The sequence below is a fragment of the Eubalaena glacialis genome, chromosome 4 (assembly GCF_028564815.1).
Source record: "Eubalaena glacialis isolate mEubGla1 chromosome 4, mEubGla1.1.hap2.+ XY, whole genome shotgun sequence".
NCBI lineage: Eukaryota > Metazoa > Chordata > Mammalia > Artiodactyla > Balaenidae > Eubalaena > Eubalaena glacialis.
In genome coordinates this window covers 59,555,775-59,580,860 of record NC_083719.1, presented here as the reverse complement: position 1 = coordinate 59,580,860, position 25,086 = coordinate 59,555,775, and the positions used below count along the sequence as shown (strand labels likewise).

Genomic DNA, 25,086 nt, shown 5'->3' with positions numbered 1-25,086 from the left:
TGCTAAATCAAGCCCAAACCAGAGGTTTCCCAAAATTTAAAATCTAATGTCTTCAGCTAATTCTAACCCACCATAAGGTAACTAACATTTTCCTAAATGGCAGCGTACATGAACTATCCCTTTCAAGGTATGTTTCAGATTTAACAACAATCTCAATTTTAATAAAACATTCCTAGAAAATCAAGTTCTTTAAAATAACTGTAAACTCACCAGTACTTGTGCTTTCTTTGGGTTGGTTAACTGGATTAACCTTATCCTTTCTCAGTTCCTGGATAATGCCTTTATTTAAGCAAACATCTACATGCACATTGAATAGGGTAAGATCTGAAGTCTTTTGTTCTAGGTTACAAACAGGACAAACGAGGACTTGGTCACTGATCACTTCATATAAATAAGGTTGTAGGGGCTCTTTCCTTCTTAATGATGCAACATCTTCATTTTCCAGTGAAACAGCGCAACAATTCTGAGGACAGTGTTCCATATTAACTGATTTGCTTGGAAGACTAGAACATTCCTCTCCGCTGTGCTTATTACTTAGAGCATCTACACCTTCTGTATTAGATGGATTACCAGTAGTCTCTGCCAACTCTACAGAATCTACTGATGTGATCTCTGTATTCTTCTGATGAGTTTCACAATCCTGCTTCTCACAGAGAGAAACAGAATCATGTACGTTTTCTTTCTCGTTCACTTCTGTAGAGGAAGCATGTGAACGTGAGGACATTTTAGAGTTTCCACTGATGGAAGGTCCATCAAGACATGCATCTACATGTTTATTAAAGGCTTCCAGACTGATGCTTCCTTGCTCCCTGAAGCAAACAGGACAGGTAAATATATGACAGTTAACTGAATTCTCCAATGTTTCTAAATTCTCACTCATCCTCTTCTTTAAAACTTGGAAGGATTGTGATGTCTGTAAACTTTGTTTATCTACAGTTTCACATTTAAATGTGTCCTGGTAGCTCCAATTCCTTTCAGATCGTTTTTTATCAAAGAAACTCTTCTTATGAGCCATTTCTAGAGGTTTTAGAAACTGATCTTTGTCAGTTTTCTCTAGCATACACCTGGTGGCTGACAGGGCTTGGTTTCCAGGCTGTAAGAAGCCAATAATGCTCCTTTGTTGGTGTTTCTTCTCCTCTTCATTGGGAAAACTAGATAGCCGCACCCCTAAATTAAACCAACCATAATTAATCCATTTCAAATTCAATAAAGACATTTTGCATAGTACTATTATAACATATATGAAAAAGGCTGTTTAGCCAAAAATAATAAGCAACACTGTATTTTCTGAATTAAAGGATGCTTTTTCAAAGGTGGTATTATGAGTAGAAATTAACTTTCTTTATAAAGCTGGGTATACTAAATAGTAAGTATCTACTGGAGTTAGCATGATTATATAGGTCTTTCAGTTAATATCTGACACATGATACCATTAAATATCGAGTAACTAATTGGAGTCAATTGCACAGATTCTTTAGCTCCCTTTTTTGCAATAGGCGCTATTTTTTAGAGCAATTTTAGGTTCTCAGCAAAGTTGAGTAGCAAGTACAGAGAGTTCCCATATACTACCTGCCCCACACATGCACTCCTCCTCCACTAGCAACATCCTACACCAGAGTGGTACATTTGTTACAATCAATGAATCTATACTGACACGACATTATTACTCAAAGTTCATAGTTTACATTAGGGTTCACTCTTGATGTTGTACATTCTATGGGTGTTGACAAATGTACAATGACATGTATCCACCATTACAGCATCATACAGAATAGTTTCACTGCCCTAAAAATCCTCTGTGCTCTGCCTATTCCTCCCTCCCCGCACCCTTGACAACCACTGATCTTTTTAGTATCTCCATAGTTTTGCCTTTTCCAGAATGTCATACATTAGAATCATACAGGATGTAGCCTTTTCAGATTGGCTTCTTTCAGTTAATAATATATGTTTCCTCCATGTCTTTTCATGGCTTGACAGCTCATTTCTTTTCTTCTCCCCCACCCTCTACTCCAAGAGCTCATTTCTTTTATGTGCTGAATAATATTCTGTTGTCCAGACGTATACCACAATTTCCATTCACCTACTACTGGAGGACATCTTGGTTGCTTCCAAGTTTTGGCAATTATAAATAAAGCTGCTATTAACATCCACTCTTTAGCTCTTTTAGTTAACATACTTTATTCAAATTGACTTCAGTGTGTGCTATCTTTCATATGTGAAAGTATGGCTAATGACCCATTCTTAGCAGTATAGTTGGCATTTGGAGTGCTTATCCCTAAACATTCTCTCACTCGTTCACTTTGGAAACATGGTTTGTTTGTCTTTTTTTACCATGTGATGGCTAGAAATGTGGTTTTATAGTGCCACAATCCCTTATCTGTAATTCTGAAATCCAAAAAGCTCTGAAAATTGTAAGCAACAAATGGTAATTGATGACAAGATTCGTGTGAGACTATTTAGAGTCTTTACAACTCAGTGTGAATATTTTTTTGTTTTGCTACAGAAATAATAATGTGTTTGATCATGAAGTGCTGCTTCAGATCCCAAAGGAGTATTATATAATATACTCAACGTGCACTGAATTTGTTTTCTAAAATCTGAAAAGTTTAAAATTTTGAAAGATACCTAACCCCAAGGATTTCTGTAAGTAGTAAGGAAAAGAACGACTTTAACTGGTTCTTACTGGAATTAAACTAATGATCATGGCTTCACATGCATCAGGTTCTAAGAATCAAGAAAAATGGCAGTAGCGTTAAGTACAACTTCCTAGACAGGTTTAAGAAATAAAATGGAGGTGAGACTATTTCCCAAGTTGATTCTTTGGAAAAGTCTAGCAGATTTAAGGAAAAACAAGTAAAGAAAAGTCATACCCATAAGTCTTAATCTCAAGGGATGTGGAAAATCAGCATCAATTTCTGTTCTTAGCAATTCTTTAGCAATAGCAAATATTTCTTCTGCAGTAGAAACAACAGATGAAACTGTAGATGCACGAGTTTTTACTTCAAAATTCACATTCTTTAGCTTAATGGTAACAGTTCTACCCTGTAACAAACAGAATACGTTATTATATATGGCTCTTTAACTTCCAGAAAAAAGTTATTTTACAGGTTAGAAAAATTCAGAAAGGTCTCTTGTGTACACAGAGTACGGAAGTATAATCAATTATTTACAAAACATGGTAATGTGGAGCTTTTGTAGGAGGAGGAGTTGTTGCCCTACCCTCTGTGCCTAAACAAAACACTAATGAAAGACAGCAAAAACAAACACAATTTTGGCTTATGTTATAAAATAATGACTCAATCTTTAATGGTCTAGGGGCTGATCATAGAGTTTTCGTATCCATACTCCCTTCCCTATGTTTGTCAACTGCATCATATAATAGTTTCTATAAAAGAGAAATTTCTAGGAAGGAAGAACTCCAATGACACACTAGTTGACAGGTCTTATAATGGCAAAACACTAAACTTACAATTTTAATTCTTTGGGGTTGAGATCATTCAATGTTAAAGATCAACATTCATTAAATAAAGACCCTAAAACAGTGCCTGACATATATTAAACGGCAATAAATATTAACTATTACAATTACAAAAAAAAACCATGGTAATGAAAATTGTCATAAAGAATAACTGAAATCCATAAGTAATCTAAAAATCCCATTTTAGTCAGTAATTATTACTTCCCTCTCCAACTGATTTTTTATAAAAGATTTTTATATAAAGGGCAAAGTTAACTGATTACTTTTCTTTTCACTGAATCTTTTTTTGAGGTTAATTCAGTACCTAAAAAGATAGGGAAAAAAATCTTTCTGAAGGGACCTCATTGAAAAGATCTTCTGGACAGCTCACACTTATTGTGTGCCTACTATATGCCAGATATTATGTTAAATTTATGTGTTAGAACTCCTTTACAGTTATTGCTTAATGGATACAGAGTTTCATTTTGGGATAATGAAAAAGTTCTGGAGATCAAAAGTGTTGATGGTTGTACAATCTGAATGTACTTAATGCCACTAAAATGTATACTTAGAAAGTTAAAACAGTAAATTTTGTAATGTATATTTTGCTACCTCCTGGAGGTTGTGAGAGTAGGTTAGGCTTATTAACTCACTTCCAAAGAACAGAGTATGGAAAGGGAAAAACAGTAATTTCACAGTGGAGAAGCCTAGCAAACACTACTTTAACCAAGTGAGGATGGTTATTCTCACCTGTGATATCATGTGGCTATCATATACCTTGATGGGATGTGATGAGAAGGATACTTCATTTCTGTGGTATTCTTTCTAAAAACCTATAACCCTGGTCTAATCATAAGAAAATCATCAGACAAACCCAGATTGGAAGACATTCTGCAGTATACCTGGCTAGTATCCCTCAAGACTGTCAAGGTCATGAAAAACAAGGAAATACGGAGAAACTGTCACAGACTAGAGGGAACTGGGAAGACATGACAACTAAATGCAATGTGGTTCCCTGGACTGAACCCTGGAACAAAGAGAGGACATGAATGGAAAAAAACAGGTAAAACAAAAATACTGTCTGGATTTAGTTAACAGAAATGTGTTAGTGTCAGTTTCTTAGTTTTGCAAATGTACTATGATAATATAAGATGTTAATAATGAGGGAAACTGGGTATACTGGAAATCTCTATATTATCCTTGTAACTATTCTATAAATCTGAAATGATTCTAAAATTAAAAGTTTATTTAAAAAAATTTTAAAAAAGAACTCTCTATATATTTAAGGTATAACAGAGAAGGATTATAAGAAAATATTCATCAGATATCCTTTTCTTTGTAATAACTTTTTATTGCTTTTGTATTATACTTTGTAATAACTCTATCTCTGTTTTGAGAATGTTGGAAAAATACTAAACATGGATTGTTGTGAGTGAAGATTATAAAATACAAAGTTCAAAGCCTTCCAGGTTTTGTTCTCAATGTGTTAAGCAACCTGGATTAAGGCCTTGAAACAAAATGCCTATTCCAGAAGGTCACTGTCTACCTGACAATGACATTAAAGGATAATTGGAAAGGCATTCATAACAAGCACAGTTCTAGGGAAATCCTTCCCTATCCCTTATTCTTTACTGCCAATATAACTCTGATTTTGAACTTATTCAGATGTACTCCCAAGGTAATATAAACTTCTCTGGAATTATATTGGAATCACTCCAGCCTCATAAGTTGCTTCTCATAAAATGACCTCATCATAGGCCTCAGATAAGGGTCAGAATTCAATTTGTCTCTACTGAAGACAAGAATTCTCTTTTCTGACACATCCCAATTTGTATTTAAATGCAAAATCTAACTCTTGGTTTAAGGTAGCTTTTTACTATTAAAAATTTAGAAAACTAAGAACACTGCATAAAAATAAAGTACCTTAAGTCCTTCTTTCTGCAGATCTTGAGCAAGTTCACTGCAAAGTTCTTGGCACAAGCTGTACTGTTCTTCTGCTTTACTTATCTCACTGAATGTCCTAGAAAGGCAAGAATGATTTTGGTGCACAAAGTAAACTACAATTCAGTATACTTTAGAAATGATATAGTACATGTAAATGGCCTAGCATTAAGTTATATTTTCTACAGTACAGAATAAAGTTTTCAGATGAACTAAGATATGATTAAGTAAAAACATCCAAGATCTTCTTAAATAATGGAAGATTGTTTATAGCTAAACTGATTAGCAAAGGTGCATTTGCTCTCTACAATATTTTTTAAAAGATGATTAAAGTCACCAACATATAAGGATAAGGCCCTCAAAAATTACAAAACATTAGGATACATATGTATACAGACTCTGCTACAGAGGATTATCTTAAGAAAGTACAAATGAGAACAACATTCCAATTACTGCATGTGTATTTTCTGTAAGCGAATTATCTTCAAGTAGATTTAAGGGGTTGGTTCGTGGCACCTACATAAAGTCATCTAATAGGCAACCGGAAATGGAGGGCTGGTAAGATTAAATGTAGAACTTGTGACTTCATCTGCACAAGGGTATTGAAAGGTCATATTAACATAAAGACACTAAAGAGAGAGTGGGGTAACCAGTAAAAAAGCCCGAGCAAACCCTGAATTCAGTGAAAAGTCCCCCTTCTAACTATTCCCAGCTACCCAGTTCTCTTCCCTAGTGGCAACCAATATTGCCAGCTTCCTATTCATTATTTATTCCTCTAGAATACTGTATGCATATAAAAGCAAACAAGCAAACATTTCCCCTATATAAACAGTAGAATATTAGATACATTATTTACCACTTTGCTTTTCTCATTCATCCTGGTGAGAGTTCCCTATAAGTAAATAATTTCATTTTTATATGGCAGCATAAATTCTAATTTAAAGATGTAAGATCATTTAACCAATCCTCTATTTGTAGAAACTTATTTCCAATCTTTTGCTATCACAAAAAAAAATGCAGTGCATAACCATGTATACATGTAAAATGACATGTGATTACACCAGTGGAATGAATGCCTAGAAAAAGAACTGTGGGACCAAAGTACATGTGTATCTGTGATCTTGATAGATACTGCCAAATTGCTTGCCCCCTGCGGTAGGCAAAATAATGGTCTCCGAAGATGTTCAAATCCTAATCTCTCAGAATCTAGTACTTTACATGGTAAAGTGAACTTTACAGATGTGGTTAAATTAAGATGGGGCGATTATCCTGAATTATCCAGGTAGGTCCAATGTAATCTCAAGGGTCCTTGTAAGAAGGAGGCAGGAGGGTAAGAGTCAAAGAAAGACAAAATGTGAGAGTTGAAGATAGAGAATGGGACCGTGAGCCAAAGAATGCAATAAGCCTCTAGAAGCTTTTAGTAAGGAAATGGATTCTCCTCTGGGGCCTCTAGAAGGAATGCAACCCTGCTGACACCTTAATTTTAGGACTTCTGACCTTCAGAACTGTAAGAGAATAAATTTGTGGTAATTAGTTATATCACCAATAAGAAACTAGTACACCCTCCTTTAGAGTTTAATAGCTTTTTCACTCCCATAGTCTTGTCAATAGAGTGTGCATGTTTGCCAACTTGATTAGTGAAAAATGCTATCTCAGAGAATTTTCAATCTGAATTTCTTAAATTATACGGAGACTGAGATTATTTTCACATGTTTATAAAGCCATTTGTACTGTCTTTTCTGTTAACTAATTAGATCTTTGTTCACTTTCTTCTATTGGTTTGGTGGCCCTTTCTTAAGAAATATTAATATTAGTTAATATTAATATTCTTGTACAGCAAGCAATGTTCTCAATAACAAAAGACAAAATAGAAGAAAAAATCATTAAATAGGACGATACTATCTCACTTTTGGATGCTTTTCCCCCCTCTTTTCCTTTGATTGCTTTTATGTAAATCACAGCCTAAAACAGCAATTTTTATCAAAGTCATTTACTGAGTGTGTTGTCTTGTAAAGGTCATTCATCTTTTCTAGGGAACCCCCTTGCACTGTTGGTGGGAATGTAAATTGATACAGCCACTATGGAGAACCGTATGGAGGTTCCTTAAAAAACTAAAAATAGAATTACCATATGACCCAGCAATCCCACTACTGGGCATACACCCAGAGAAAACCATAATTCAAAAAGACACATGCACCTCAATGTTCATTGCAACACTATTTACAATAGCCAGGTCATGGAAGCAACCTAAATGCCCATCGACAAACGAATGGATAAAGAAGATGTGGTACATATATACAATGGAATATTACTCAGCCATAAAAAGGAATGAAATTGGGTCATTTGTAGAGATGTGGATGGACCTAGAGACTGTCATACAGAGTGAAGTAAGTCAGAAAGAGAAAAACAAATATCGTATATAAACACATATATGTGGAATCTAGAAAAATGGTACAGATGAACTGGTTTGCAAGGCAGAAATAGAGAACAAACATGGACACCAAGGGGGAAAAGGGGGCGTGGTGGAGGTGGTGGGATGAATTGGGAGATTGGGATTGATATATATACACTAATATGTATCAAATAGATAACTAATAAGAACCTGTTGTATAAAAAATAAATAAATAACATTCAAAAAAAAAAAGTCATTCAGCTTTTCTGATCATGAATAATATATGTGCAAAATGAACACAACCTTATACTAGGTCCGCGGTTCTTAAATGTCTTAGTGGAACTTTGGTTCTTTGAGGAGATAAGGGAGGGACTTTTCAAACAATGACATATTTCCCAAAACAATAAGGTTTCATCAAGATTTCATTTGACTTCAAACAAGACTGTAAACCACTGAACTAGATCACCCCTAAGCTCTCGTTCATCAGTATCTTACTATTTGATGCCTATGGTGATTCGCCAGTATTTGAAGAACTTCAGGAAGAATTTCTATCATCATTTCTTAAATTTCCCAAATAACTACTCAGTATAATTTTTCTTATAAATAAGCCTAGAAATTAAGATTTAGAATTCTAAAATGCTTGGTTTTCACTGAATAGGAACAAAACCAAAATTAAAAAAAATAACTGCAGTTAAATTTTTTCCCATTGAGAACATAGCAAGCAAAGATAATAAAGCATTGCACTGGAATATTTACTGTAGGAGTGTCAACTGCTGAAAATTGTTATTTGGTTTGCAAATAGGTTTTTAAATTTCAGTGATATTTTACTAAAAATTAAAAATTAGTTTAAAATAATACAAATTATGAATAATTAGTAACAGAACATTACCTCTCAACACTCATGCTTTTCCTCTCTCCATCCCTTGAAATTAAAAAAAAAAAAAGCTTTTATTTGCTTTCTCAAAGAAGATTGAGTTTCTTTTAGTCAACCAAGATGATTTTACATCAGTTACCCTTTAGAGATCTCAATGTTTTAGATTAAAAGTTATACATCATGAAACACAGTGAGTTTTTTAATCTAAAAATAAAACTATCACCAAAGAATGTAGAAAGATATGCTAATATAATTACATGCGTGATGGATCAAGTCTGTATCTATCAAAGAGAACAAATTTGAAAACAGGATGATATTACAAATTGTTTCTATTAAAAGCCTGAATATAAAAAATCACAACTTACAAAAACCAAGAGAAGGTAGTAGCATAATGGCTTGCAGTTATAAGATATAATTAAATTTTAAATAATTTAATATCCATTATCTAGTTTTTGGCCTAGTACATTAATAATAGCCTAATTATTCACTTATACCACTCTATAGAAGCTCAGTCAAAATTTGCCATACAGCAATAGGATGATGATTGGAAATCTGAACCACCTAGTTTGGTTGGATTCTAGCTGCTCTGGTAGGAGTAGTTAAAACCAGAAAGCTGAAATGACATGTAGATTATTCATTTTCCTAATATTTCACAAACCAATTATGAATCAAGCACTGTTCTAGGCCTTGGAGATAACAGTAATGAACAAAACAGACCAAGTGCCTGCCTTTAAGAAACTTATATCTTAGGGACTTCCCTGGTGGCACAGTGGTTAAGACTCCGTGCTCCCAATGCAGCGGGCCTGGGTTCGATCGCTGGTCAGGGAACTAGATCCCACATGCGTGCCACAACTAAGAGTTTGCATGTCACAACTAAGGAGCCTGCACGCCACAACAAAGGAGCCCGCCTGCCACAACTAAGACTCAGTGCAACCAAATAAATAAATTAAATAAATGTTAAAAAAAATAGTTATAAAGAAACTTATATCTTAGTGGAGGGAGACAAATAAACAAACACAGCAGTAAATATGGAACAGGTTAGAAGGGGAGAAGTACTATAGATTAAAAAATAAAGCAAATTAGGGAAACAGAGAATGTGGATAGAAGGGAAGGTAAGTTTGCTATTTTATATTGTTAAAAATTACCTATGAATTTCACTTAAAAGCATTACCTGCATCTCTACCACAGGTTAATATGTGCTATGTTATATTAAAAACTATATTGTTTTCAAGCACTATGGAAATAAAAAGAGGATAATTTTTGGATTAAAGAAGAAAGTTTTATTTATCATCACCTTCATATACTGGATTATTTATAGTACTGTGATGTCTTTCTCTTATCTTTCATTATATCCACTCAAGATCAAAGTCAGCTACCTGGACTTGAAAGAATGAGGAGCATGGAGAGATGAGAAAAATAATAGCATATGCCTTGCAATCTCTGTAAGATTTAGCAGGTCTAATTGGTTAATCAAACTTATTTTATATGCCTCCTCAGTAATCTTGTTTTCCTTTAGTTTAACTATATGAATATAAAAGAGTTATTCTGAGGGCAGGCTAACAAGATGATAATAAAATGGTAAAAATAGTGCCCAGTGTTAATTTTCATTCTTGTTTTTAGTGCCTTCTTTTCACCCACCCTAAACAGTGTACCCTTCTAGCTCTGGGATCCTTCTTTTTAAGACCTGGATGAAAGAGTGGCAGGGAGGAAACACAGGGCCTCTCCTCTAGCCGTTTCCTCTTCTCTTAGATCTTTGCATGGCTGGCCCCTTCAGGTCTCTGCCTCTGGAGAACCGCTGCCAACCCTATCTCTTACCCCCCAAGTCAACGTCTATGCCCCCACTCTGCCTTACTTTCTCCATTTGTTTATTTGGCTACTTTTTATTTCCCACACTACTCTGCAAACTCCATGAAGGCAGGACTTTGTCTTGTTTACTGCTATTATCCCCAGTGCCTAGAACAGTGCCTAACACAAAGTACTCAGTACTGAATGAATGAATCATTTACAAATCCGGAAAAGAGAAGAAATACAGGTAGTTCATGAAAGCTTTCAAAGAATCGTTAAGTCTACTTGCTTAAAGGGTGAGTTCTGGAGTATGAGCCATCTTTCTTACCTCCACAATCTGATCACCAGTATTCTTACGTTCTGAACAAAGAACAAGGCAGGTACAGAAAAGAAAGCACCCATCATTCCTTTTATCCCTCTATCCAACTGCTGTAGCCAACAACCTAGGAGTGATTTTTCACTCCTCTTTTCCTTTTCTCTCACATCCAATCTTTTGACTCTAATTCAAAAATTATATTCTGAATTGAGCTAGCCTAAAAGAAATTTAAAACATGTTATCCTTGTAGTCTCTATCTCAATAGTGAAAACTGTTATTTCAGCAAATGATAAAGAAAAAGCAGAATAATTATAAATACAGATACCTTGCCAGGTGTGTTGAACCTAGACCCAAGGAAATATGAAGGAAATAATGCCAAGATGTTTCAGAGAAAAGGAGAGAAAGTAATGCCCTCTGTTGGTAGAGCTCTGTACAAGTAATAATTCCAAGGGCCTTTAACATTTTCTCTGTAACTTTTCCTATTCCAGAAACCTAGAAAAGAATCAATTTATCATTAATACATTTTAAAATTAAGATAAGAAGTGATATTATAATCTCATCATACATTTTATAACTAATAAAAGGTATAAATAATGTGCCTAGTTTCAAAAGTCACACAAGAGAATGGCTTTAGTTACTTTTTGGCTATATTTCCTAAACTAGTGTTCCATGAAAATTAAAAATTTTAAATTCCATGAAATTTTTAAAAAGCATTTAAAAAAGAGTTCTGTGGTCATATAAACTTGGGAAATGGTAGGATAAACAACTTTTTATTCCCTTTTAATTTTTTAAAATTTAAGTATAGTTGACGTACATTATATTAGTTTCAGGTGTACAACACAGTGATTCAACATTTATATACGTTATGAATCAATCACCACAATAAGTCTAGTAATCATCTGTCACCATACAAAGTTATTATAATATTACTGACTATAGTCTCTATACTGTACATTACATCCCATGACATTTTTTTTATTACTCCAAGTTTGTACCTCTTAATCCTCTTTACCTATTTTGCCCAACTCCCCACCCCCTCTCCTCTGGAAACCACCAGTTTGTTCTCTGTAACTATGAGTCTGTTTCTAGGATAAACAAACTTTAAATGAACTTTTTTATTGTAAGAATTATGAATCTTCAATAAACTAATATCTCTTGTGACCCACCAAGGGTGGTACATTCCAAAGTTCTTTGACCCCAGAACGTTTTTTAACAGAACACCCATTCATACCTTAAAAATACATTGGAAAACACCGCTTTATAGCTACATCTTATATATACTAAGCTATTCAGGAGTCATTATACATTATATATTTTGATACAGCCTTTCTTCTGAGTGTTGAAAATGTTTATTTAGATTCACTAATATACATTATGCTGAGTCAGGAAAGCAAGCCCTAGAACATCAAATAGTGTATAGTGCAATTATTATTTTTTAAAAAGCATATATATGCAGAACAATCTAGAAACTGTAAAAAAATAATAAAATATACCCTTTCTATAATTCCTGAGGGATTTTACCATTTTAAAGATGGTAAAGTATTTGGGTTTTTTTTTTCTGGTCAAAAACAATTAAAATTCTAAATCTTTTCAACAAACTTTTCAACAGACAAGCTTCCTAAACCTCACTTTTAGGATTTCACAGAAAGATTTCTTCAAGTCCAAATTAAATCATCCATTATCATTCTTGCTTGTTAGCTATCATTTTTAAAAGTTTCTGAAAGAATGATTACTATCATCCTAAATAGTATTTCTTTAGAACACCGAGTATATACATAGATGACAAATTTCGCATAAAAGTTCACCTTTCTAATGGGTAAGTCCTTGATGAAGTCCATCACAGCTTGTCTATTAGGGAGAATTTGGTATTGTCCATTTGGTTTATTCTTATCACTGCATACTTTCGCTAACATTGTATTTGGTGCAATGCCTTAAAAGAAGAACACTCTGATGACTCAAAGAACATGATATGTATGATTTTAAAATATGTGATAACAACACAGAAAAAAAATTAAATGCAAAAATCTGAAATGATGTGGAATGCTACTTTAAAAATAACATTTGATTACTATCTATCTCCCCAGGGCTTGCTATGGTTTTAGGAAAAGGAATTGTATTAGTTATTGTGGCAGCAGAAATGAGGAATATTTAAATCTCCACGGTATTTTAAAGTCTAAGAGTAATTTCTGAGTTTAAGTGATATTATTAGTTTACTTACTATATTTAGTAGGAATACAGGGCTGTCTTACAGAAAAGATCGAGAATATAATTTAGGATGGATGTTTACTCTTTGAAAAGGTCTTCTGTATAGATTATCCACATAAAGAAAAAAAAAAAATCAAAGATTCTGTTTCCAGTATATTTAAAACAATGATAATGAAATGAGTGTATCCTTTTTATGCTACTCACAAAGCAAATTACCCCTTTTCAGAGAGGTGTTTTATAATTTCTAGGTGTCTTAATGATTAAGATAACTTGAAATAGGTATATTCAACTATGATCATCAAATAGTTCAATTTTTATACACCTCTTTCTAAAATTTATTACTTATTCTCATGCTTTGGCATAGGAAGAAAAGACTAACCCAATCATAATACGGCTTTCTTAAGATAATCTAGGGTCCTCATGAATATCAGTTTCTATGCTAAGACACAGTGATACCCTCATGAGTTACTGGTATATGTAAAGCTCTTTTTCCCTTCACCAGATGATCCTAGATCGCTATGTTGCTAGTTCGTGTTTTTTCCTGTCTCATCCATATTTTGTGTGGTCATCTGTGGTCTCTCTTGCACTGTAAGTCTTCAAAGGGAAAACAAAGTATTATGTCCAAAACCAATTAAAATATATTTTGTGTTTCAAAAAAGATAGCTACATGAGCTTTATGATAAGTTTTTGCTTTGGACACATGGGCTTTTGTGCTTAATTCCAATTTACCTATAGGTTCACGGTATTCTGAATAGGTAAATTGTCAGAAGTTAATTAAAAAACAGCTAAGTAAAATGTTACTCTACACTTTATAGTGAGAAACTACTAATATTACACTATGTTAGCTAGTCTGAAAATTATAACTATTGGAACCATCAATATCCTTTTAAGTACCTGCACTGGCTGTCAGTGTAGTTTTTTGCTCGATTCTGAAACGAATTTCCTTTACCACTTCCTCAGCTGATGTTCCAAAAACAATTGAGTTTTGGAGTATTTGAAGATTATTCAGTTCTTCAAAGTTCACTTGGAAAGGATTTCGTGGGGACTGCAAATCAGGAGGACTATCTTCAAAAAGTAGAGGAGAGATGGATCGTTCCTGCTCACGCAGTTTATTAACTTCCTTTCCTGGTTTATCTAAATTATAAACAGGAACAGTAATTCATCTTCATTTTAAAAAGTACATACTTCATAAATTAGGGTTCCCTACAGTCTTTCTAAAGACAAAACAAATCCAGTTTAGTGTTCTTTCTAAGAACCAAGATCAGAAATGTTAGCATTTATATTTTTAACTGTTTACCAAAGAAAACACTGATTCTAAGTTTTTCTTAAAAGGAATATTATCCATTTCCACTGCATACATTTTAAAACGAAATATCTTATGTAAATCTCACTAATTTTTGTACTGAAATTAATTGAAACCCAGAATTGGAATTAGATTCACAGTACTTTTTTTCTCAAAAAGATGAAAGGTTTTTTTCCTTTACTCATCTCTAGAGGAAAAAAAGAACCTTCTTAAATTAGAATTTAGGAATAAGGAAAAAGGTGTTAAGCAACACAGAGCAATTATGCCTGAAAGATAAATTTTGCTTTTGGAGGGGGAAAAAAGCCTAAAAATTTTTTTCATTCATGGAAGAACTTTTCAAATGTTAAATAATCTGAATTTTCTTCTTTCAAATGCTGATTTTAATTTTGACTTGTTTGTTTATAAAGTATCACTTTCACTAAGAGCACATTTAAAATAAATAGAAATTACTTCTGGAAATTATATTTCTTTAAATATATAAATTCTTAAGGTCTAATCAGATTAACCATGGTCCAAGTTTTAAGAGCGAGAAGCCTTTGTTATTATCAAAAGGCAGTAAACTAATATTAATATTAAAAAGTAAAGTAAAAAAACTAATCTGGTTATTATCTCATTTTAGTTGCATTTTTCATAAATGAACTGTGAAATACACTTAAATCTATACAGATACTAAAAATGTCCTTATGAACCAATCCATTGAAGACTTTACTTTCCGGGCTTAACGGAGGAAAAATCAGTTGAAGTGTAAAATTTATAAAAACTAAGATTAACAACAGAGCTTTCTCATCCATTTCATAATTTTATTACATATAAATGTTTTCCAAATTAAGGTAAATACAGATGCAAAAATTAAATTTCTAGTTTCAAGACACATGTACTTAAAAAATGAAGTTGGCCTTTTCGAAAGATTTTATAAAGATAATATAAATAAAATGACAGACACCTAATTAGTTTCAAATTTTTAAGTATGTAATATGAATTAAGTTACAGACAGATTATTTTCCAAATCTGAATTCCCAGGCCATATACAAAGCAAGCCTTATTTTCAAACTTACACTAGCTGTTATTTATGTACTTTAGTTCCTTTCATTTTCCATTATCTGGTTTTAAAATGCAGAGCAATTCAGGGGGATTAAGACTAAGGCACAGCTGAAATGGTATTTACCTGGACCCTCTTTTTCCCAACTAGATGTGTGAAAGTCAAGGTAAAGAGCTACGGAAAACCTGCAGGCCACGTAAGGCACGTTCACAACCTCCTTCTGCAGTTCCTTATGCCATGTTTTGTACCTCATGCTTCTATCACACTACCCTCAGGTGAGTCACTGATAGTAGGACACTACAGTAGAAAGCAAAGCGTGCTGTTTTCAGGTTCATTGTTTAGAGCCGCTGCTGAATGGTGTAGTTATCGTTTCCATCTGTCTACTTCTCTGTGAGGCCTGGCTATGCAACCAACTGCTGAAGTGGTTTCTTATTTGCTTTCTGAAAGAAATATCTTTATACGCCTCATAACTGAGGTGATCAGCATATAAAAGTAAGGTTTCTTATAATTTGAAACAGTAGGATTAAGATCCCATCCGGATGGCAAGTGCTAAAAAGTATACAGTACAGTATTTTAGTTTTTTTACATTGCCTGGCACCATCTAGATTTATGAGAGAATAAACATAAAATAATAATAATTATTATTTTATTTCTTTACAGACTGCACCTTTTAGAAAAGGGGCAAACAGCAGAAAAATCCCTTGGACTTTAGAGGAAGATATATCAACCACCTGCCACGACTCCAACTCACTGTTGACAGCTTCTCTGGGCATAATGTGAAATCAGACATGCCTGAAAGTCCAGCCCACAGGGACTTATATATGAAAAAAAAAAGTTAAACTATTTAAATTGCTTAAGCATATGAAATACATGAAGAGGAAAGTACATAAATAAATATGTTAAAAGCAACAGATATTAAAAATTCACATCCTCATAATGAGTGTGGACATATAGTAAATGAAAAGAACATTAGTAGAGGATGAAAATATTTACCTTAGTCCCAATATAATTTTTTTATAACATATTGTGAAAGTAATTATTATAGGAGACCCTCAGGGGATGCTTTGACATAACTATTTAATGGCTCCCCTCCTTTCTCCTGTGAAAAGTAAGGAACTAACAAAGTAAGATTTTAAGCAAAGTGACATTAGACTTTGTGTGTCACTTCCTCAAACAATAAAGTTATACTAAGAGCAAAAAACCTTTTGCTCCAAGCCTCTGTGTCCAGAAATTATGTTTGTTTATTGTTTAATGTTTCTCTTAAAGAGAGAGACCTACCCATTAGAACTCTAAGTAAGGTAATAAAATTATGATTTGATGTCCATACTAAATTTGCTCCAAAGATGTGAGCCCCAAACAATGGTAAAGTTAGAATTTTATGGCATTGAGGATCCACCATTTTTGCTTCAGGGAAAGTTACAAAGAGCTTCCCCACCACAGCCTGTCCCCTCTGAAGCAGTTAATGAGTTGTACACATGAAACGTGGCTATGGGTTTTGAGCAAACCCTCTATTTCTACCTTTTCATCCAGGTGAACTTTGCTCAGGGGTCCAGGGCAGTGCTGGCATTTGAAGTAATCACACCTCTGACAGAGGACTGAAAGCAGTACGTGTATTATCTGCATGATTTTTGGCATTGTTTTGGGTAGGTAATAAGGGGCTCATTTGAAAAAAACCTTGGGGTCATAAAACGTTTCATTATATATAAAAAGAATCAGAATAAGATCTAAGGCCAAGAAGGGAGTTGGGGAGTCATTAATTTCCTCAAGGTTAAGAACAGTAATCACTGTATAAACAGATTATAGAAAATTTGGGAAATAAAGAAAAAAAAAACCCATCCAGTGTTTTGATATGTTCGAGGCTAAATAAAAAAGAATCTACTTTCTATTAACAGCTACATAAAAAGGCCACCATAAACAAAGAACCTCCTCAGATTCAAGGCAATCCAACCCCTGGTTAGTTATATCTTATGGAAAAAACTGCTATGAAATTACTTTGTTTAGGGACTCTGTACACTCTTAAAGTCTAGAGATTTAACAATCTCATTTGGTTTAAAAGTGGCATTCCACACATTTATCTCAGAAAACCCACTTGGTTGTGCCGTGCAGCTTGTGGGATCTTAGTTCCCCGACCAGGGATCAAACCCGTGCCCCCTGCAGTGGAAAGCGTGGAGTCCTAACCACTGGACTACCAGGGAATTCCCTGATTTTTCATTTTTAATACTTTTTCATAATAAAGCTATATTTAGTCCCACACTTATGCATCCTAATGAGTTAACTGGTTAATTCAAAGGATTTTTTGTTTGTTTGTTTTTTAGTCTGAGCATTCTAATAAATTGCTTACCATTTTCTAGAGAGTTCCCTGTTTTGATGAAATACTTCCTTTTGTCCTCAGGCCAATTTTGTCTTTCCTCTAAATGTTTTGTTATATTCACGTAGGCTTCATCAAGACTCAGGGCCATAAAATTGGGATCATAATCAGCAAGTATTTCCTTAACCTTCGAAAGGAACAAAATGGTTTAATTTTGCTGCCAAAGCAAAACGTGCCACATACAGCTGATAAGAAACATTAATATTCTTACTTTGCAACTATAGTAAGGATTCTATAATCAATAGCTCATGGATTTAGAGAATAAATAATTTACTGCTAGGGAAAGTTTGTCCAAATTCTCTTTTGTATTAAAATAGATCACAAAGGCAGAAGACCATGAAATAGCTTCATTTGATACAATCTCTATTTAGCCACCTATATCTATATACAATAAGTGATTCAAATAAACAACAACATCATTCTGATAGGCCCAGAAAAAATGGTTAAGCAACATAATTTTATGTGGCAAGTCAAAAGCAGAAGTGGGAACAATAGGATACTGCTCTCCCTTACCTTTTACGATCATTTTTGTTCTTTCTTTTTTTTAGGTAAGAAGTGGATTTATTTAGTTAGTTAGTTATTTTTAAATTTTATTTATTTATTTTTGGGCTGCGTTGGGTCTTCCTTGCTGCGCGCGGGCTTTCTCCAGTTGTGGTGAGCGGGGGCTACTCTTCGTTGTGGTGTGCAGGCTTCTCATTGCGGTGGCTTCTCTTGTTGCGGAGCACAGGCTCTAGGCTTGCAGGCTTCAGTAGTTGTGGTGCACGGGCTCAGTAGTTGTGGCTCGTGGGCTCTAGAGCACAGGCTCAGTAGTTGTGGCTCATGGGCTTAGTTGCTCTGCAGCATGTGGGATCTTCCCAGATCAGGGATTGAACCCGTGTCCCCTGCACTGGCAGGCAGATTCTTAACCACTGCGCCACCAGGGAAGTCCTGAAGTGGACTTGTTTAGAGAGAGACACGCTCCACAGACAGAGCGTGGGTCATCTCAGAAGGTGAGAAAGGCCCGTTTTTGTTCATTTTAAAAAGGAATAATCTTACATGAAGGTATTATGTTGCTTTAGAAAGTAGTTCTACTCCAATTAATTATAATATGTCCATCAAACTCCACTCAGTACACACATTAATGCATGTATCCATTCAGAAAACAAAAATCAGGATTTAGAATGGAAAAGATGACAAAATCTGTAGTGTAAGTCTGTGTCTATATTAAATGATGGGGAGAAGTCTGGAGTTGCATCTTGGGATAAAAGAAATATGTAAAGAGATCAGAATCTCTGCACGATTCCAGAAATGCCTTTTATATAAGATAGTTTTATTATATGAAAGTATGAATTTTTTTTAACCACTGAAGTATTAGCTGAAATTAGAGGAACTGGTTGCCAAAATAATATGTATATTAGAAAAGCATACTTGCTGAATTATATTATGTTTCACCTAGTGTTTAAAAGCTGTCTGCCGTATCATGAGAAAACTGTTTTTTGATGTTTTATAAAAAGAAAGCATTTTAGCTTAATATAATTATGAACAGCTGAGTCAAAGGTAATTTTAGAAAATGGTGACATAAAACTTGGCCAAGCTTTACTTAGAGAGTACCTTAATTAGTTTTGTTCTTGTAGAAGAAACCAATTCTACAATGTGCTCAAATGGAATCTTTCTAGTGAAAATGAAACTCTGGAAGGTCTGTAGTTGGCAGCCAACTAAGATTATTCTGAATGAGAAGTACTCTCTGGAGACAAGGAATACTCATTAACTTCCTTTACATAGGATATTGCTTTAAGAACAAAAATAGACAGACTCCAGTAAAAATCAAGCACTTAGGCTTGGAGAGCAGTTAAAGCTATTCCATTCTTTTTGGATAAAACAAAAATGGCTTCTTCTTAAACGTTTAAACCAAGCCATAAATATTAATGCATTTATAATCAGTGAATTTGCACTGTAGTTTATTTACAGATAAGAGTCCATTTGTCATCTGCAAATAAACTAGTTAGACCCTGATTGAATTTGAAGAAAGGTTTCTCCATCTTATGTAAATAACTAAAGAGAACTAAAAACAATTTAGTTCTCATTGTCATACTGTCAGAAGTTTTACTGAGTTAAAGTAGAACTTAAAAAAATTCTTACGAAGTCTTTGAAGGATTTTCAAACTTATTAAAAGCTTATAATATTTATGGTTGGCATTTTATCTCTACTTAAGAATACAGTAAAACAGATAAGCAGTAACCTGTGTGAACGTGCTTTCCCTTCCCCACCACCTCTGCAGATGTAGGCACAAAAGCACTTGCTTCCACAGGCTGTTTTTGAAAGAATTTTTTAAAACTTTAAAAAAACTGGGGGTGGAGTATCATTTTGATTTGGGGGAGGTTTCACTTCTAGGGGAAATGAGGTGGAATACAAATAAGAAGAGTGAATCTAAAGACAATTTACGAGACTAAATGGCAATAAGTGGGAGGCCAGAGTTTTTAAATGTTTCAATTCAGACAGTAGTCTTTAACACACTGCATTTTGCCACAGTAGTCTAAAAATGTTTGATGTCGTATACTAGAATTTCAATTTATGACTGAAGTTTTAGCAGTGGCATGATAGTCCAGTTGTTACCACAATTAGAGAAAAGGGCAGTTTTTCATATATGGCAGTTTAGGCAATTTTAGTGAATAATCAAATCTTTTTCAGAGAACCTTTTCAAAGCAATAGATTATTCCCCTTTTTTTTTGATTACAGCCTTCTGGATATTAAATGCTCATAAGCATCTTCCCTAGATTATGGGGCAAGGAGAGCAGCTAATCAAAATAAGTTAATTTTGTTACTGTTTAAAAACATTGATAAAAAGTTTATTCAGAAAAGAGCTTGGAATTAATGACTTGGAATTAATTCTGTAGATTATAAATATAAGGTGATTCTAGAAGAAAATGTACATTGCACATTAACAGAAAAATAGCTAAAGTTAATTTAGGTTATAATTAAGGCAATTCAGAGTTTTCTGGGGAGATAAGAGTTTTCTATGCAGACAGAAAAACACATGGAAAAGCAAAGAACTGGGAAATAGAAGAGTGTATTCTGGACACATATGCAGCTCAGTATTTGACATATAAGCTGAGGAAATGGTAGAAGGGAGACTTAAAGGGATAAGCTAAGGCTAAATTCTGATGTGCTACAGTATTTGGACTTGACTCTGTAGATGATAGGAAATCAGCAGAAGGCTATAAGTAGGGGTGAGACATCAGACTTACCTCTCTACTCACAGCTCGGTATTTGTCAAAGTTTGGGGGCACTATAATAAGTTGTGGGCAGAGTCTTTTTGCAATGAATCCTGGCATGGCTGCACGAACACCAAATCTCCTTGCGTGGTAATTTGAAGTAGACTGAAAGAAAATGGACCACATGGGGAAAAATATTCAAACCTAAATGGACATATTGATCGATGCTTTCAAAAGAAACATTACTGATGTGCATTTTCAATTCAAGGACATTTCTTTTATAGGCCACTGTCTCAAATCAAGCTTTGACTTTATCCTGTTATGGTATAACACCATGACCCTCTCCCACTGCTGTACCATATTTATAATGTGACATGAGGTAATAAGCAAGACTGTGCTAATAAAAAGGTTGTCTTACATTTCCAGTAACTAAACTTCATTGGTTTTAATGCATACCTGTAATATAGTATATATAAAAGTTTAGATGATAGTGGGTGATGTTACATTAAAGTAATAATGTAGTAGTAGTCAAGTAATAGTTATAAAGCAATATAGTATAAATAGTATAGAAGTTACAAAAAGTAATAGTATACAAAGTAATGGTATAGTATAATAGTATGGTTTTGGAATTTGCTCTATTTGGGATTTTGGAAATTTTTGATCTAGAAAAAAAACAAAACAAAGTTCTAATATATGGTCAGTTAAATTAAGTCTCAAACATGAAGTGATTAAAGCATAAAAGAACTTTAAAAATTAAGCTTTATTTCTTAATGCTTGAATATCTTTTTTGGTGAAAACATTTTGACTAGGAGATGATACTAAACAATTATGAGAGTGTTGCAGCAAAAATAGAAATGAGACTTTTGTTTTCTGATAAACAAGGAAAATAAGGAAACAATGAATAGGCTGGGGAAACAACATAAACAGGCCTGAAAGAGTTAAGCAATCTTGGTTATTCTTTAGCTGTTACTACTAACAAACACTTGTAGCTAGACTTGTCCTTCACAAAGCTGATTACTCTCTGACTCCATACAAATTACCCTTTGCACCTGGCATTTCTTCTCCCCCTATACTCCCTTGTAGCACTCTTCATTTCAGAAAGAAGGTCACGGGCTTTTAGTCACTGTCACCAGTCCCAGTTGCTGAGCCTCCTGATGCCAGCTTTGGCCATGAATTTGCAGAAGAAAAGAAATGCAAGACCTTCATTACTTTGAGCCTTATCACCTACCCTAGACCACGAGCCCCAGGCTATACAAACTTCCCCAATTACCCAGGGAAGGGGCACAGCTCTTGAGGTGCTACCCTGCTGTGTTACCCCCTTTGCCTGGGAAAAGGAATAAAGCTACTCTTTTCTACTTCCTCCAAACTCTGTCTCCGTATTTTTCATTCAGCATTGGTGGACAGGGAGCCAAGATTTTGGCATCGAGAGTAAAAAGGAGAACATTACTTATTAAATCCTGTTGATGAAGATACCTGACAACAATCTAGGTTAATGTGGCAGGCCATAGTACCATTTAGAAAAAATTAATCACAAATGGAATCTTTGGAATCTCAAGTGAAAATTCAAAGAAAGCAAACAAAATCTACCAAATGAAAGCATTATTTCAGAATGATAATATAAATTTGCCATTAATGGTTTTCAAATGGTGTTTAAGAAATCTTGATAGTATTCAAAACTATGCTAATCCTTGGTCAATATTCTGGACTAGAAAGTGCAGACAGCACTTGAAGGACAAACCAATGCTTTAAATATAAATAAATCTAACGGAATTGATATAAAAGCTAGATCTACAGTAGATAGAAACACAATTTTAGATATGACTTCCTTTAACTTTTAGGTTTGTGGGGGATTATAAATCACAGCCACAACCTTTTACAGTTCCTCCTGTCAAAAGGTGGGTTCTGGTTCCTCATACCAAGAGACTTGGTTGTGACTTGCTTTGACCAAAAGAATGTGAGGGAGTGACATTATGAGAGTCCTGAAACCTAAGCATTAAAAAGTCTGCAGCTTCTGGAGAGATTGGTTCAAGATGGCGGAGTAAAAGGATGTGTGCTCACTCCCTCTTGCAAGAGCACCGGAATCACAACTAACTGCTGAACAACCACCAACAGGAAGACACTGGAACTCACCAAAAAAGGTACCCCACATCCAAAGACAAAGGAGAAGCTGCAATGAGACAGTAGGAGGGGCGCAATCACAATAAAATCAAATCCCATAACTGCTGGGTGGGTGACTCACAGACTGGAGAACACTTATACCACAGAAGTCCACCCACTGGAGTGAAGCTTCTGAGCCCCACATCAGGCTTCCCAACCGGGGGGTCCGGCAACGGGAGGAGGAATTCCTAGAGAACCAGACTTTGAAGGCTAACGGGATTTGACTGCAGGACTTCTACAGGACCAGGGGAAACAGAGACTCCACTCTTGGAGGGTACACACGAAGTACTGTGCGCATCAGGACGCAGGGGGAAGGAGCAGTGACCCCATAGGAGACTGAACCAGACCTACCTGCTAGTGTTGGAGGGTCTCCTGCAGAGGTGGGGGGTGGCTGTGGCTCACCAGGAGGACAAGGACACTGGCAGCAGAAGTTCTGGGAAGTACTCCTTGGCGTGAGCCCTCCCGGAGTCTGCCATTAGCCCCACCAAAGAGCCTGTAGGCTCCAGTCCTGGGTCGCCTCAGGCCAAACAACCAACAGGAAGGGAACTCAGCCCCACCCATCAGCAGACAAGCAGGTTAAAGTTTTACTGAGCTCCGCCCACCAGAGCAACACCCAGCTCTACCCACCACCAGTCCCTCCCATCAGGAAGCTTGCACAAGCCTCTTAGATAGCCTCATCCACCAGAGGGCAGACAGCAGAAACAAAGAGAACTACAATCCTGCAGCCTGTGGAAAGAAAACCACATTCACAGAAAGATAGACAAAATGAAAAGGCAGAGGACTATGTACCAGATGAAGGAACAAGATAAAACCCCAGAAAAACAACTAAATGAAGTGGAGATAGGCAACCCTCAGAAAACGAATTCAGAATAGTGATAGTGAAGATGATCCAGGACCTCAGAAAAAGAATGGAGGGAAAGATCGAGAAGATGCAAGAAATGTTTAACAAAGACCTAGAAGAATTAAAAAACACCTAGAAGAATTAAAGAACAAACAGAGATGAACAATACAATAACTGAAATGAAAAATACACCAGAAGGAATCTATAGCAGAATAACTGAGGTAGAAGAACAGATAAATGACCTGGAAGACAGAATGGTGGAATTCACTGCCATGGAACAGAATAAAGAAAAAAGAATGAAAAGAAATGAAGACAGCCTAAGAGACCTCTGGGACAACATTAAACGCAACAACATTCGCATTACAGGGGTCCCAGAAGGAGAAGAGAGAGAGAAAGAACCCAAGAAAATATGTGAAGAGATTATAGTCGAAAACTTCCCTAACATGGGAAATGAAATAGCCACCCAAATGCAGGAAACACACAGAGTCCCAGGCAGGATAAACCCAAGGAGAAATATGTCAAGACACATAGTAATCAAATTGACAAAAATTAAAGACAAAGAAAAATTATTAAAAGCAGTAAGAGAAAAATGCCAAATAACATACAAGGGAACTCCCATAAGGTTAACAGCTGATTTCTCAGCAGAAGCTCTACAAGCCAGAAGGGAGTGGCAAGATATATTTAAAGTGATGAAAGGGAAGAAACTACAACAAAGATTACTCTACCCGGCAAGGATCTCATTCAGATTCGACGGAGTAATTAAAAGCTTTACAGACAAGCAAAAGCTAAGAAATTCAGCACCAGCAAACCAGCTCTACAACAAATGCTAAAGGAAATTCTCTAAGTGGGAAACACAGGAGAAGAAAAGAACCTACAGAAACAAACACAGAACAATTTAGAAAATGGTAATAGGAACATACTTATCAATAATTACCTTAAATGTGAATGGATTAAATGCTCCAACCAAAAACTCAGGTTCGCTGAATGGATACCAAAACAAGACACATGTATATGCTGTCTATAACAGACTCACTTCAGACCTAGGGACACATACAGACTGAAAGTAAGGGGATGAAAAAGATATTCCATGCAAATGGAAATCAAATGAAAGCTGGAGTAGCAATACTCTTATCAGATAAAATAGGCTTTAAAATAAAGAACGTTATAAGAGACAAGGAAGGACACTACATAATGATCAAGGGATCAATCCAAGAAGA

General features: G+C 35.0%; 1 protein-coding gene across 2 annotated transcripts in view; it reads right to left on the bottom strand.

Moving 5' to 3' along the window:
* The window catches only part of POLK (DNA polymerase kappa), a 76,461-nt gene that overhangs the window by 1,291 nt on the left and 50,084 nt on the right, over positions 1-25,086 (bottom strand). The window contains exons 5-13 of one of the 2 annotated variants that reach the window (XM_061189368.1): positions 20,905-21,036; positions 17,654-17,807; positions 13,865-14,104; positions 12,571-12,695; positions 11,091-11,257; positions 8,680-8,712; positions 5,381-5,477; positions 2,871-3,042; positions 211-1,167 (exon numbers count right to left, since the gene is read on the bottom strand). In XM_061189368.1, coding sequence (XP_061045351.1) covers positions 211-1,167; positions 2,871-3,042; positions 5,381-5,477; positions 8,680-8,712; positions 11,091-11,257; positions 12,571-12,695; positions 13,865-14,104; positions 17,654-17,807; positions 20,905-21,036 — 2,077 coding nt within the window. The remainder of the gene's footprint in view (positions 1-210; positions 1,168-2,870; positions 3,043-5,380; positions 5,478-8,679; positions 8,713-11,090; positions 11,258-12,570; positions 12,696-13,864; positions 14,105-17,653; positions 17,808-20,904; positions 21,037-25,086) is intronic. The other variant, XM_061189369.1, reaches the window with a different exon arrangement.